The 15,385-nt window shown below is 35.4% G+C and overlaps 1 protein-coding gene across 2 annotated transcripts; it reads left to right on the top strand.

Annotated features, from left to right (window-relative positions):
• Positions 1-735: 735 nt before the first annotated feature.
• LOC113845917 (putative phospholipid-transporting ATPase 9) lies at positions 736-14,676 on the top strand. 2 transcript variants are annotated; one of them, XM_027473619.1, is made up of 11 exons: positions 736-1,668; positions 2,348-3,681; positions 6,046-6,156; positions 6,252-6,528; positions 6,616-6,704; positions 6,793-6,901; positions 12,425-12,637; positions 12,750-12,875; positions 12,989-13,087; positions 13,189-13,380; positions 13,924-14,675. In XM_027473619.1, exons 1-11 carry the CDS (start codon positions 1,279-1,281, stop codon positions 14,446-14,448), a joined length of 3,465 nt encoding a protein of 1,154 aa, XP_027329420.1. In that variant the 5' UTR covers positions 736-1,278; the 3' UTR covers positions 14,449-14,675. The 2 variants fall into 2 exon arrangements, with proteins under 2 accessions (XP_027329420.1, XP_027329427.1); XM_027473626.1 differs by lacking the exons at positions 12,425-12,637; positions 12,750-12,875; positions 12,989-13,087; positions 13,189-13,380 and having other exon boundaries at positions 13,924-14,676.
• The last annotated feature ends 709 nt before the right edge of the window (positions 14,677-15,385 follow it).

Below are 15,385 nucleotides of genomic sequence, written 5' to 3'. Positions count from 1 at the left end.
AATAAAATATTAGATGATTAAATAAGAAAAAAGCAATTAAAGAGATGAAGAAACAAATTTGGTAGAAACTTGCCTTAAAATATTATATATTTGAAAGTTCAAAAGTTGAAAGGATGTAATTTTAAGAAACAATTATATTGACAGAAATTCTTATAAAAATAGAAGATAAAGAAGACAAAATGTTAACTAAACTTAAAAATAAAATTAAAATTGCTAGATAATTTTTATGTATCTGGTATTATTCTTGATATTAACACTAATAAATTATTGAAAATGGGTAAGCATAATTATCTTGAAGGGAAAATTGTCTTGCAAATAATTGTAAAAAAAGGTGATTATATACTTGAAAGTATTTTTTATTTATTTTATATTAATTTTTTCTTATCGTATAAAATAATTATTTAATAAAAAATATATGTATTTATTATTTTTAAACTATAAAATATATTTAATATTTTTTAAAAATAACTAAAATTTTTAAAAAATAAAAAATATTTATAATTCATTTAAATATTGCATCTATTATGTCATCTATTATGTATATTAATCGATAGATTGCATTGAAATTAAACACTGGAAGATAAATATATAAAATTGTGTTGTGTGCAAAAAATTGAGAGTAAAAAACAGAACGACGTGCGAATGGAAAAATCCAAATATTATTCGTTGCTCTCTCAGTGTGCTTGGTTATTGCCGATAACATTGTTACTTCAATTTGTTTGTTCCACAGAGTAATTTCCTCGTGGCACGGCACTCTATGGGGAAGTTCAAGTAGAGCCCTCTGAATTATTTTTTTTCAAAAGTAAAAATGCACCTCCTCAACAGCTATGTCTCTTTCATGCTCAATCTCAAAATGCCAAGTTCCAAACCTTCTTCTTGGGGCCCCATTTCATAAATTATGATCACACACATGTTTCAACTTCTGGGTATCTCTTCTTCTGAAAGGTCACTTCACATTATTTGTACCCTATAGTACATAGGTTTTGTGAATTGTGTATTTTTAATTTTAGTTTCCTTAAGTTTTTTGCCACACAGAGATTGCGTATATTTATAAGACCAAAGGGATTCAGAATTTTTTTTGTGGGTGAGATAGTTTTGGTTGTTGACTAGTTAAAGTCGGTTCGTTTATAAGTATATTGGTAAGTGAACTTGCTTTTTGAGACTTGGGAAGGTTACCAGATTTGTCAAGAGCAATTGGTAACTAATTCACCTTAGTGGGTCTTTTTTTATGCCTTTATTTTTTGGAACAATTGATTTTACCAATTGGGTAAGAGAAGAATGAGGGGTGGGAGGAGTATGATGAAGCTTCAGTTTAGCAAGATCTACTCCTTTGCCTGTGGCAAACCAACCTTCAAGAGGGATCACTCCCAGATTGGGGGACAGCGTCATTCCAGGGTGGTTTTCTGCAATGAACCTGATAGATTTGAGGCTTTGAATTATGCTGATAATTCTGTTAGGTCCACAAAATACACTGTTGCCACTTTCTTGCCCAAGTCACTATTTGAGCAGTTCAGGAGGGTTGCTAATTTCTATTTCTTAGTGGCTGGCATCTTAGCCTTCACAAAGCTTGCTCCTTATACAGCTGTCAGTGCTATCCTTCCTCTGTCAATCATCATTGGAGCAACTATGGTGAAAGAGGGTATTGAAGATTGGCGTAGGAAAAAGCAGGTACTATGTTCTGCAAACTGCTTTAGTCTATCATGAATTTCATTTTACAAAGTCGATTTCTTTAACCCTTTTGTCTTCAACCCTGCAGCAATAGTGTGTAGATTCAAACTGAATGAGAGTGGTCTTTATAGTCTTCTATTGTGTTTATGTTTACATTTTTTTTGCAATTCATGGTGTCTGTTGAATCTATGGAACATACAGTATCCCATTGCTCATAGATTGGCAGTAATTTTTACAAAGCTTATTCAAGTGTTTTTATAAAGGATTCTATTTGACTGTAGCTTTATTAAAATTGTGAACAGAAATGGAATACCAGTTTTCATTACCCATGATGGACAGCTTATGGAAGATTATAGATTGTGTTTAGGTCATTAGTATGAACTTTTTTGGAAAAAGGATAAAGTGCATTACTAAGCTGTTTGTTCCCCATTCCTGTATTTGCTGAACTAATCTCTCAGAGTCAGACTCCTAGATATATCAATGTGTTGCTGAACTTGAGGAGTCTTCGTATCTTGCTATGATTACAGTATGGTTAGAGATGTAAAATTCCAAAATGGTGTTTTTTATTCTTAATTCTACTACAATATTTTCTATGTTTTGAGTTTAGTGCACATTATAGATTTTTATGGCAAGCTATCCATTCAGGGTATATAATTTAGCTAACGGAATAGTTCTGCAGGATATTGAGGTGAACAATAGAAGAGTTATGTTGCATAAAGGTGATGGCAATTTTGAATATACTAAATGGAAGAATTTGAGAGTGGGGAGTATAGTGAAGATAATGAAGGATGAATTCTTCCCTGCTGACCTCCTACTGCTTTCGTCCAGTTATGAGGATGCAGTTTGTTATGTTGAGACCATGAACTTGGATGGTGAGACAAATTTGAAGTTAAAACAAGGGTTAGATGTAACTTCTTCTTTACACGAGGACATCCAATTTTGTGATTTTAGAGCTGTCATCAAATGTGAAGACCCAAATGCAAATTTATACTCATTTGTTGGAAGCATGGAGTTTGGAGAGCAAAAATATCCCCTTTCTGCGCAGCAACTTCTTCTGAGAGACTCTAAACTTCGTAATACCGACTACATATATGGAGCAGTCATATTTACTGGTCATGACACAAAGGTCATTCAAAACTCCACTGATCCTCCTTCTAAAAGAAGCAAAATTGAAAAGAAGATGGATAAGATTATCTACTTCTTGTTTTGTGTTTTATTTCTAATTGCATTTGTTGGATCTATCCTCTTTGGCATTGCAACCAAGAGTGACCTGGACAATGGGTCGATGAAAAGATGGTATCTAAGACCAGATAATTCCACAATTTTCTTCGATCCAGAAAGAGCAACTGTGGCTGCTATATGTCATTCTTTAACAGCTTTAATGTTATACAACTTCTTCATTCCTATTTCCTTGTATTTCTCAATAGAAATGGTCAAAGTTCTTCAGAGCATCTTCATCAATCAAGATATCCATATGTACTATGAAGAAGCAAACAAACCAGCTCGTGCTCGTACTTCAAACTTGAATGAGGAACTTGGCCAAGTTGACACAATACTTTCTGATAAAACTGGAACTCTGACATGCAACTCAATGGAGTTCATTAAATGTTCTGTTGCTGGGGTAGCTTATGGCTGTGGTGTGACGGAGGTTGAGCAAGCCATCAGTAGAATTAATGGTTCACCTATGATTCATGAGCATGTTGATAATAGATTAGAATCAAAAACATATGTCAAAGGTTTTAACTTTACAGATGCAAGGATAATGAATGGTAACTGGGTTAATGAGCTGCATGCAGATGTTATCCAGAAATTTTTTCGCTTATTGGCAATCTGTCATACTGCCATACCAGAAATGGATGCAGACACAGGAAATGTCTCATATGAGGCTGAGTCTCCGGATGAAGCAGCATTTGTGATTGCTGCAAGAGAAGTTGGTTTTAAATTCTACAAACGGACTCAGACTTGTTTATCAATGTATGAGTTGGATCCACTTTCCGGCAATGAAGTTGAAAGGTCAGTTATTTCCAATTGCTTTGTCTGTTTATTAACTTGAGATTTTGACTGCTGCATTTTTCATTTCTAATCAACTTGAAAAAATTTAGGATTAATTTTCATTGAGAAAGGCACGTGCAATTACTTAGTAACTTGTCTAACTAGGCTTGTGATGCCAATAGTTAAATTTCAATACAAAAATTTGGAAGTAGAAACTCCTACATTCCATTTCTGGGTCTAATCAATAGCTACACAGAAATATGGAGTTCAATATTGATACTTTTCAACTCCTGGATTGGCCAACCTACTATTCTAAAAGTACTTATAGCATAGTTGATTTTGGCCCAATTTGATAAACTTTTTATTAAGTACTTTTATGAATAAAAAATTAAGTAGTAAAATGAATCGAATTCTTCACATAAGTTTAAATAAGCTTATGCTTCTTTATTTTTTTAGAAGCTCTCACACTTAACTTCTCTAAAATGTAAGTAGTATAAGTTGCTTTTCACTTCGAGAGAAAATTTATTCATTTTTCATATTAATTTTCTTTTCCTATGAGGACTTATCTAGAAGCTTACCAAAACTAAGTCTTTGTAACCTTGGCTTACATATGTGGATCTTGAAGTCCTAGTTTTATGGATGGGACCTGGAATCTATTTGATGCTTTGATATTGATTAAAGTATATAAATAGTGGAAAAAATTAGTTGAACTGTGGTGAAGGCAATCTTTTTATCCTTTTTGCATATTTATTTATTATTTGGCTATGACATTTGGGATTAAGGATTTTATTGTTAAGTCAAGTGAGTTCAACATGGGTGAGTGAAGAAGCTATGAAACATAAACTCCTCCGACTCTAGATGTTGGAGTTTTGGATATGTTTTTGACACTTGACACCTTCTACAACACGTGTCACTCTGCTCTGGATGTCCATTTTTGTGTTTTGCTTGAGTCGACACCTTTGTATGACTTAGACACTTGAGTCAACAACTCCTTATAGATATGGACACTTTAAGGACACTGGTATTATAATTTTTTTTTTCTGTAGTGTTTAGAATGATCAGCTTAAAATATAATCTAAAAAATAATGCCTCTTGGACTCAATATTTTTTTGAGGCATGCCAAGTATTTTGATGATCTTAATATTTCATTTTATACTCAATCAGTAATGTGACACATTATGTATAATCAAATTAACTACTAAATGCATGTTTGGATGGGATTATTTCCGCAAAATAATTGCTTAATTTTTAAAAGCACTCTCACAAAGCTGCCTATATAAGGCAATAAACTTATCCAAACATGCACCAAGTGTTTTAAGTGTGTTTGGTTAAACTTATTTTAGAAAAATAATTGTTGATTTTGCCAAATTTTTTAGAGTTTAAAAAAATAAGCGATTATTTCTCTAGAAGCAATCCTAATAAAACACAAACTATCTTTATTAGCTGAAAATGCATGGGATTTTTTTTATTTGGAACAATAACCAGATCTTTATCTTCCTATTAAAATTTCTTAAATTATTCTCTACCCTTAAATTAACAAATACTTGGTTAATTAAATGTGCAAGGTTTAACTTCGGAATAACTTATTTCTTAAGGGCAAAATGAGAATTAATAACAACAATAACAACACCCAAACTTTATTCCAGTAGGTGATGTTGACTACATAGATCACATGATGGCTTTGAGCTTTGTCAAATAAAGGCAAAATGAGATGATGCTAAGATAAAATAATATGTAGCATGAGTCTAACAAGGTAATGCTCATGAGTCCATGTTCCATTCAAGGGGTCACATTCTACAAATCCTTCATAATAGGCTATGATACCAAGCCATAAAATACACATTGCTATTTACATATTGCTATTACAGGGGACAAATATAACAACAATAACTAAGACTTACCCACTAGTGGTCAAATATAACACTAAAGAAAATATAGTCCCCATATCTATACAAAACTCTGCCATCCTATTATTCTTCCACATAGTAAATTGGATATAACATGGTCCTTGCATTCAAAACTTCTAGCTGATTCATCCATCTTTTGCTTCCGTTTGCCTAAGTTCATCCAATAAATAATCTGCCGGTGTAATAGTCAACTTTCTAACCTACCCAGTTACTCTGTCTACAATTAGAAATATATTTCTAATATCCATAGCATCTTTATAAAAGGTTTTTAATTGCTTCAACAGTTACCAAAAATTTAAGTTTTTATAAGCCATAGAAGTAAAAAATGTGACAACTTACACTTAGTGATTACTTAAAAGCACATTTATTGCTAATTCAATTATTGTTTATATCTATTTGTAAGTTTTTGAATTTTGCATTCTTCATGTGAAGTAAGTTTGAACGGATCAGATATGCAGTAACTAATTTCATTTTGCAGGACGTACATGATTCTCAATGTTTTAGAATTCAATAGCTCAAGGAAGCGAATGTCAGTGATAGTGAAAGATGAGGAAGGGAGAATTTTGCTACTCTGTAAGGGTGCTGACAGGTCAGTGACTAAATAACATGTAGCCATCAATATTTTGGCGATATTACCTTTGCATTTAGCATATTGACTTGCCTTAAGTCATATTTTCATTGCAGTGTCATGTTTGAAAGGCTTGCCAAGAATGGGAGGGAGTTTGAAGAGAAAACTTTGGAACATGTGCGTGAATATGCTGATGCAGGTCTAAGGACCCTCATACTGGCGTATTGTGAACTTGATGAAGAAGAATATGAGGTGTTTGATAAAAAATTTTATGAAGTGAAAAATTCAGTTACTGCAGACCGGGAAACACTAATTGAGGAAATATCTGATAAGATTGAGAGGAATCTAATCCTTTTGGGTGCCACTGCTGTTGAGGACAAGCTCCAAAATGGGGTAGTTTAGAAAAAAAAATGTTCACATATGAAGATATATCCGTTGGAATAGGACTCAAAATTATGCCTAACAATATTGTTTTGCTAGGTTTCTGATTGTATTGACAAGCTTTCCCAAGCAAAAATTAAGATTTGGGTCTTGACCGGGGATAAAATGGAGACTGCCATCAATATTGGGTATGATATTGTGAATGTGTCTTTGTTAAATTGGCTTCAGCTATGAGAAGTACTTGTCATGGTATTTGACATGAATATACAAATGCAGTTTCTCTTGTAGCTTGCTTAGACAAGGAATGAAACAGATTATAATTCATTTGGATATTCCAGAAATTCAATCGCTGGAGAAGGTTGGAGACAAGATGGCTATTGCCAAGGTAAATAAATTTCAGCTGTTATCTAGTTTTACTTTACAGTTGTTTATAAGGCCTTGGACAATGACCCTGTTAGGTTTCAGTTGCCAAGGTATGAGATTTGAGTCTCATGTTGGAATTATGGGATTCTAATGTGGAGTTTTATAAGGCCTTAGACTCTTCAATTATAGTGGCTAGCTTTTGTTGTGTGTTCTCCCAGGGTTCTTATCAGATCCTATGGGCTTTCTTTTGAATCTTTTCAGTGTTGAGCATCTCTGAAGCCATATATTATGGACTTTAATAAGTTCTGAGAACCTCTCAGCCTTTTCATCATGGATCTAATTACTAAGATAAAATTGGTCCTTCCCATTTGGTCAGAAAGCTGACATGTTTATTGTAACCTGATCTTGCCCTTGCTCCCATCATTTCAGAAACTGTGTTTCTGTTCTGGAGTTGTGGGATGGTAACCATTTCCAGCTCCATCCCAGCCCCTGTAGAAGGATCACAGTCCAGTGATGGAATCTTGGTTGGTGTAGAGACCAGAGCTTAGTCACTGCACAGCTGATGGCTCATCCATTTTTGTGGCAGTGTTCGAATCTGGTGGTATGGCCAGCAGTGTGCTTGAAACCCTTTCTTGCTGTTTCATCTTCCATCCATGTCTATTCCACCATCCTGCTAGCCACAGGGAGACTTTTTCCTTTACTTTCTCCTTCCCTATGTATTTTTTTATTTTGGGTGAATCATCTCCCAAATTGTTACCTGGAAGATAGTGTCACAACCCAAAATCTGCACTTAGCTTTTCTTCTGTTCCTTCTCTGCCATAGGTAAATCGTGCTGTTTCTCTAATCTTCTTTCATGTTCGTTTCTTGCATTCTCTCGCCTTTTTGCTTCAATACATTATCTTTCCTTCTGTTTTCTGGTTCCAAAGATTCCAGTTCCTCATCTTAGATTCAATGGCATCTGAGCCATACTCAGGTTGAAACTGCTGCTACACTACCCTTCAAAATTACTACCTTCTTACAACTGTTACCAATGGTAGGCACATGCTTCCAGTGTTACCATTGCTAGCTGCAACTTTCTGCATTTGCTTTGATCAAAGTGCTGCTCAATGTGAATGGTGGATGAGATGACTGCTTTGCATTCTAGTGATACTTGGAATTTTGTTCTCATACATCTTTACAAGTCCACTATTGGCTGCTGTTGGGTTTATACAGTGAAGATTGGCCCTAATGGTAGTATTGTTTGCTTTAAAACTTGCTTAATGGCTAAATGATACACAGAGATCTACAGTCTAGATTATGGAGCACTTTATCTTATGGCCAAAATCACTTCGGTCTATCTCTTTCTTGCTATGAGAGTTTATTAATCATTGGCTCCTTTATCAACTGAATATTAAGAATGTGTTCTTGAATGATGATTTACAGGAAGAGGTTTAAATGGTATAGCCTCCAAGTTTTGGTGTTTCTGGTGACTCTCACCTTGTTTGTCATCTTCAATGTTCTTTCTATGGTTTGAAGCAATTCCCTCGTGCCTAGGCGGTTTGGACTTTTTAGCTGTCTTAATACAGTTTGGCATGACTAGGTGTGAAGTTGATTATTCTATATTTGGCCGATGCATTTATCTTGTTGTCTATGTTGATAATCGTCACTACTGATGATGACTCAAACACATCTAATGGCTCAAAGACCATTTATTCAGTTAGTTTCAGATAGAAGATTTGAGTCCTCGCAGATACATAGGCATTGAAGTTGCCTAATCCTCTTTAGGTATTGGCATATTCTAATGAAAGTATGCTCTTCACCTTCTCATTTAGACTGGTATGTTTGATTGTTGTTCATGTGGTATTCCAATGGACGCCAATGTTAGGTTTTTATCGGGCTAGGGAGAACCATTAAAAGATTCAAGAAGATATTGATGTCTTGTGGGTAGACTCGATTATCTCACTATTACTAGATATCACATCACTTTTGCTGTTAGTGTAGTTAGTTTCTGAATGCCCTATGTGATAGCCATTTAGGCTCTGTAATTTGTATTCTTTGATACATAAAAATGCACCAGAATGAGGGCTATTATATGAACATAAAGGTAATGCCAAAATCACTTGTTATTTAATGTTGATTGGGCTAGATCACCATAAGATAAAAGATTTACTTCTGGATATTGTGTTCTAATTGGAAGAAATTTGATTTCAAGGAGTAAAAGACAGTTGCTCAGTCTAGTGTTGAAGATGAATATTGTGCTATGAAAGCACCTGCATGTGAACTTGCATGACTTAGACAACTACTCTAACAGTTAAAATTAGGAGATATTCAGTAGACAGCTTATTTGTGATAATTAAGCTGCAGTTTACATTGCCTCAAATCTAATCTTCCATGAATGAACTAAATACATAGAAATATTTTGTCATTTTATAAGAAAAGGTGCTTTCAGGAGAAATTGCAACTGATTTCATCAACTCTAGTGACTAGTTGGTTGACACTTGACATATTAGTGTTAGGTTCACTGAACACTAATATAGCAAATAATTGTAAAGAATAGAAGAAATCAGAAATAGAGTAATGTAAATATATATGAAATGTATGATATATGACAGAAGGTATAAAAGTAGCACTCTCTCTCAGTATCAAAGAACCAAGAGCCTCCCTCTCTAGGCACAAACAGTCTCCCTACTCATTTTCTTCCATCACTAACTTCTCTTTCTTCCTTTCCTATATAACTGACTCTCCCTTTCACATGTGCTCCCTTTCCCTTCCTAGTGTACACGCCAAATTTTGGGCCTTTCTGCTTGACTCACTAACGGCCCATATCAGTCACCCTAACAAGTTGGTTGACATTTTCACTAAGTTCCTTAAAGGCTCTCGTGTTGACTACATTTGTAACAAACTTGCCTCATATGACATATTTGAGGGGTAGTGTTAGATAACAATCATCACAAAATAAGGGATATGATTCGATATCTATTATATGTAACTGTAACTTACAGGTTTATTTTGATTTGTTTATAATTATGATTGATTCTGTTTTACCCTAATATGTGATTGCAAATACATTTTGTATTATGACACAACATTCAGTAATATCCTTTCTTATAGTTACCTAGAAGATAGTTGTCACAACTCACAATCTGCACTTTGCTTTTCCTTTGTTCCTTCTCTGCCATTGGCCAATCATCTTTTTTTTTTTTTTTTTTTTTCTATCTTTCCTTCTGCTTTCTGGTTCCAATGGGTATATTTGAGCCATCCTCAGGTTGAAACTGCTGAAGCACTCTCCTTCAGAATAACTACCCTCCTGCCACTGTTACCAATGGTAGGCACATCTTCCGGTGTTACCACAACTAGCTGCAACTTGCTTCATTTGCTTTGCATCAAAGTGGTGCTCAAGGCGAATCAGATACCCATACATGTTACCTCCTAATATTGAAATACCTATATGTTTCCTCCTTAAATTGTTTCCTTAAGCTTGCAATTCACAAACTTCCTCTGAAATTCTCAAAAGACTTGCTTTTAAATTCTTGATTAGATCACGAACAGCTCCTAGGATTTTGGAGCTCTGGTATCAAATGTTATACAGGCTTAGAGATTAGGTAAAGAATGAATAGAAGTGTTATATGTAACACTTTAATTTTAATTTTTAATTTAATAAGAATTTCACAAATTCGAATAACTAATTTTTATAAAAATACTTTGAAATAAGGGAATGGTTATAAATTAATATCAAATGACTGTTACAAGACTAGTTCAGTTACAACAATTTCAAAATAAAAGCTAAGTTCTATAGCAGTCCATCCATCTATCCCTTCACTGAGTCCGGTGCTGATCGTCTTGATTACCTGAAAAACGAATATAAGGGTGAATACGCTACACTACCCAAAAACACACAATCAACGTAGAGTCTTACCTCCAGCACATTTCCAACACATTGAACAAACACAATTACAAGCAGTATTTCACATTCATAAGTACAAAACACAAATCCACGCATACGCACGCCAGTCACCTCATTATAGTACTGTGATAACAGATTCTCACCATGATAGTCGCCAGTTACTCTCGTCTCACGGATACCATGTGGGTAGACACGGGTCGCTCAGCAAAAATAATGGTTAGAGGTCTAGTCAGGAAGAAAGTGTGTGGCCCGTGGTGCACCCGTTCTGCAGTCGGTGTTACCACCACTCTCTTCTCCCCAAAGTATTCTTACTATCCTCATCTTCCACACCCCCAGTGTATCGCTGAATCATTCACAACACATTACAACGGTATTAATACGCCCATTTACACATATATTCCATTCATGTATGCAATAATCATGCTTACACACAGCACACAGCTCACATTGCATTTCACATTACACGGCACATAGCCAATATTCATCTATATTACACCACATTTACATACAATCCACATCCATCAAGTTCGGGTTAACATACATAATGTTCACATATCACGGTACATGGCCTATATTACATTTCTCAGCAATTTTCTATCCATTAACTCAGCCACAACATAATATCAAACAAAATAACAATTCATGCACAAAAGAGTAGGATAACGTCTCCCCTTACCTCAAATTGAAGACCCACACTCGGATTTGACCACGGACGTGCTCCCTACACAGATTTCGGCCTAAAACACATGGAAGAACTCAAAGAAATCGAGAAAAAGAGAAATGGGGATGAGAAACAGAATCCTAACCATTAAAACTCAACTCCAAGCGTTCTCCACACGGATTCAACCTTCAATCAAGCTCCATAACGGCTTTGGAGGCAATTAATTGGTGGAATAGGGCTTTGGGAACGAAAGAATCAAAGGAATTTCGAAGGAAGAGGGAGAAATAACTCTCCCTGAACCCTAACCTCCTTTAAATTCCTTTTTGGTCGCGACACTCTTGCTACAGTGACACGCCCTCTCGCTACAGCAAAAAAATTAAAGAAAACTGCACTTTGGTTTCTGCAGAATCTCGCTACAGCGAGACCACCTAGAAATGCACTCCAAACTGTCGCTCTGTCGCTACAGCAAGACGTTTCTCGTTACAACGAGAAGGCAACAATTCTGGTCCTTCCTCTTAGGGCCTCTCGCTACAGCGAGAATCCTCTCGCTGCAGCGAGAACAGTCCAGTGTTACGCCCTGCACTTAGGCACTTAGCCCATTTTCAGCCTATCCAGTCATACATACACATATATACACACATCCATATACTTAATACACATAAAACATTATTTTTAAATAAATCAACACACATATGAATATATATACATATATAAGAATAATAATAATTAATATTACTAAAATTTGGAGCGTTACATTATCAAGAATTCAAAAGTATGAGATTTCTTCCCCAAAACCAATCTTTCAGACTTTTACTAAGCAGAATACCCTTAAACTCTTTATGGCCTGTCTCTGCCAAATTCAGTTAGAATTCTAACCAACCATCACCAACTCCTTCAACTAAAGGAAACCAGCCCATTGGGCTTAACTAACATTATCTTCGTAAACCTGTATAAATGAAAAATTAGTGTGGCCGATATTTTTAGGCTGATTCATGTTTTAGGCATCAAGGGAAAGTGTACGCCACCAGATATCTGAAGGTCTTCAACTAGTTTCTGCATCCAGAGGGACCTGTCAGCAGGCATGTGCTCTAATAATTGATGGAAAATCACTTGCTTATGCTTTAGAGGATAATATGAAGAACATGTTTCTAGAGCTTGCAAATCATTGTGCATCTGTTATCTGCTGTCGCTCATCACCAAAGCAGAAGGCACTGGTATGTTTGAGCCTATCTTGCATCCCTCTATTTGACATCATGTTTGCTTAATTCTGATAATGACTTTGCTTAGCTTGTAAAATTATTTTATTTTTGTTGGTTCCCCTTAAAGGTTACTAGACTGGTTAAATATGGAACTGGTAAAACAACATTAGCTATTGGTGATGGAGCTAATGATGTTGGAATGCTTCAAGAAGCAGATGTAGGGGTTGGAATCAGTGGCGTTGAAGGAATGCAGGTGTTGAAAAAATTGACAAACTATTCATAATTTTTTCCTTAAGTTGATTTTTGCTTCCATATCCTGTCTTGCCTTATTACATGTTTTGGTTTCATATCCTCTTTCTCCTCTAGGCTGTTATGTCTAGTGATATTGCAATTGCACAGTTCCGGTACTTGGAAAGATTACTTCTTGTACATGGACATTGGTGTTACCAGAGAATGTCATCGATGGTATTGCCACTCAAACTCAACATTCTATAGATTTAGGCCCTTAAGGATGATCTGATGTGAAAGTTTTGGTAGTTATATTAACTTGTTCCTTCTTCCAACAGATATGCTATTTTTTCTACAAGAATATCACGTTTGGCTTCACTCTATTCTTGTATGAGGTGTATGCATCATTCTCTGGACAGCCTGCATACAATGACTGGCTTTTGTCTCTCTATAGTGTCTTCTTTTCATCACTTCCAGTGATTGCCCTTGGGGTGTTTGACCAGGATGTATCTGCCAGATACTGCCTGAAGGTAAGCTTATTGTTCACCAACTAAAAATATGATTGTTTCAGTTTCTCATGGCCTTCAAATGGCAAATTACCATTTGTAAGTACCTTCTTATCTTTGCTTAAATTGTGATTGGAAACTGTTATGGCAAAAAAAGTTCAATCTGAATGGGTTCTAGTATGTTGTCATGTTTGTAATAATTTAGAAATGGAAATTTTCACTTTGTCTTTTTATAAATAGTTTGCTGATGCATGTAACGAAAGAGAGAACTCAGAAAAAAAAGATAGCAAAAATCTGGAATTTATTTTATTGCATCATACCTATCTTAACCCTTAGTTCTAATTGCTTTTTCCCCTTAATGGTGGCTTTTTTTCCTAACATTGTCATTACCTAGAAAGCCCGTTTTAAAGGTTCTTGTAATACTGTTTAAATACAGCAGTCACTTGTATATTGCATAATAGATAAATCCCCCTTGGTTGTACTGTATCGGAACTAAAATCCAATAAGCATCAACTTGTTTTTCTGATGAGTGATGATCATTATTATTATTTCTGTTTAATGTGGCAGTTTCCTATCTTATACCAAGAGGGTGTGCAAAACATCCTCTTTAGCTGGCGTCGAATACTCAGCTGGATGTTTAATGGATTTATTAGTGCCACAATGATATTCTTCTTCTGCACAAAAGCATTGGAGCCTCAAGCCTTTGATAAGGAGGGAAGAACTGCTGGAAGGGATATGCTGGGAGCAACGATGTATACTTGCGTGGTTTGGGTTGTGAACTTGCAGATGGCACTTGCTATACGTTACTTCACCTTGATACAACATATTTTCATATGGGGTTCCATTGCTTACTGGTATCTTATCCTCCTGGCATATGGAGCAATGCCTCCATTCATTTCTACAAATGCTTACAAAGTCTTCATTGAAACTCTCGCCCCGGCTCCTTCCTTTTGGATTGTGACATTCTTTGTGGCGATCTCAACACTAATACCATACTTCTCATTCTCAGCAATTCAGATGTGGTTCTTCCCCATGTATCACCAAATGGTACAATGGATAAGGCATGAGAGGAGGACAAATGATTCTTCATAGAATAATGTAACACGGTGAGGCAAAAATCATTGTGGCCAACAACTGAGTGTTCAACAGTACACTTTGCAGCTGAGAGAGGCTAACCACAGTAGAGAGAGAATTACTAACCATAGATAATATACGTATATTGACATGCAAAGGGTGTATTGTAGAGCTGAAACTGTTTGAATGAAAACAATGAAGTATATGGCCCGGATAGAAATTGGAACCGTTGAGAATGAGAGTTGATCCAATTCAGTGCAACGTAGTGAGTTTTTGGTTGAGAAATGTGATCTGTGCTATAGTATCCGGACCATGTTTGGATTGGTTTATTTTAGGATAATGTATTTCTTTTTCCAACAATTATAATAAAGTTTTGAAAGAGGAGAAAAAAACAATTATTTTTCATATAAAACTTTTCCAAGCATGGTCATGTGCTATAGCTCATTTGAATTTTGATTACAACTAATTAAACTATTATTGGGAATGTCCTGATTTCTATAAAGTTAGTGAGAGAGCGAGTCAGTTGTCTCAATGTTCGATGAGGAAAGGCAAAAAATGGAGTGAAGGGGGATTCAATCATACAACCAGAAACCAAATAACTTTAATTTTTTGTTATTTTCAATATTTTCATCTCCAGTTTGCGTTGGCCAAGATGCAATTTATAGTTTGGTTATTAGCTCTTATTTGTACGTTCTTAGTTCCTCGTTAGGCCGAAACCTTGGGTAGCTGATGTACTATTTTTCAAATCGGATCTATAAACCATATTATTCTAGTAAAATACAACTATTGCGTGTGTTCAATCCTCGAGCCCAATACGGGTAGAGGTAGCCATATTCCAATATTGGGACATACACAAACCCTCAAATGATGCTACAGTAGTACTGCGGATAGCATACTATAGAAAATTTACTAACAAGAACCAAATCTATCACCTAGGGCTATTTCCTAACAGCAA

Source organism: Abrus precatorius, unplaced genomic scaffold, assembly GCF_003935025.1.
Source record: "Abrus precatorius isolate BTA unplaced genomic scaffold, Abrus_2018 Scaffold10, whole genome shotgun sequence".
Classification (NCBI taxonomy): Eukaryota; Viridiplantae; Streptophyta; class Magnoliopsida; order Fabales; family Fabaceae; genus Abrus; species Abrus precatorius.
The sequence above is the reverse complement of the archived record's forward strand: the minus strand, read 5'-3'. Positions and strand labels throughout refer to the sequence as shown.

What these genes read in the sequence shown, in the direction of transcription:
- LOC113845917 (XM_027473619.1), top strand. Translation starts at nt 1,279, where the DNA reads ATGAGGGGTGGGAGGAGTATGATGAAGCTTCAGTTTAGCAAGATCTAC. An exon ending in CACCAAAGCAGAAGGCACTG is followed by an intron (nt 12,638 to 12,749) that starts GTATGTTTGAGC and finishes TTCCCCTTAAAG; the next exon opens with GTTACTAGACTGGTTAAATA. An exon ending in GTGGCGTTGAAGGAATGCAG is followed by an intron (nt 12,876 to 12,988) that starts GTGTTGAAAAAA and finishes TTTCTCCTCTAG; the next exon opens with GCTGTTATGTCTAGTGATAT.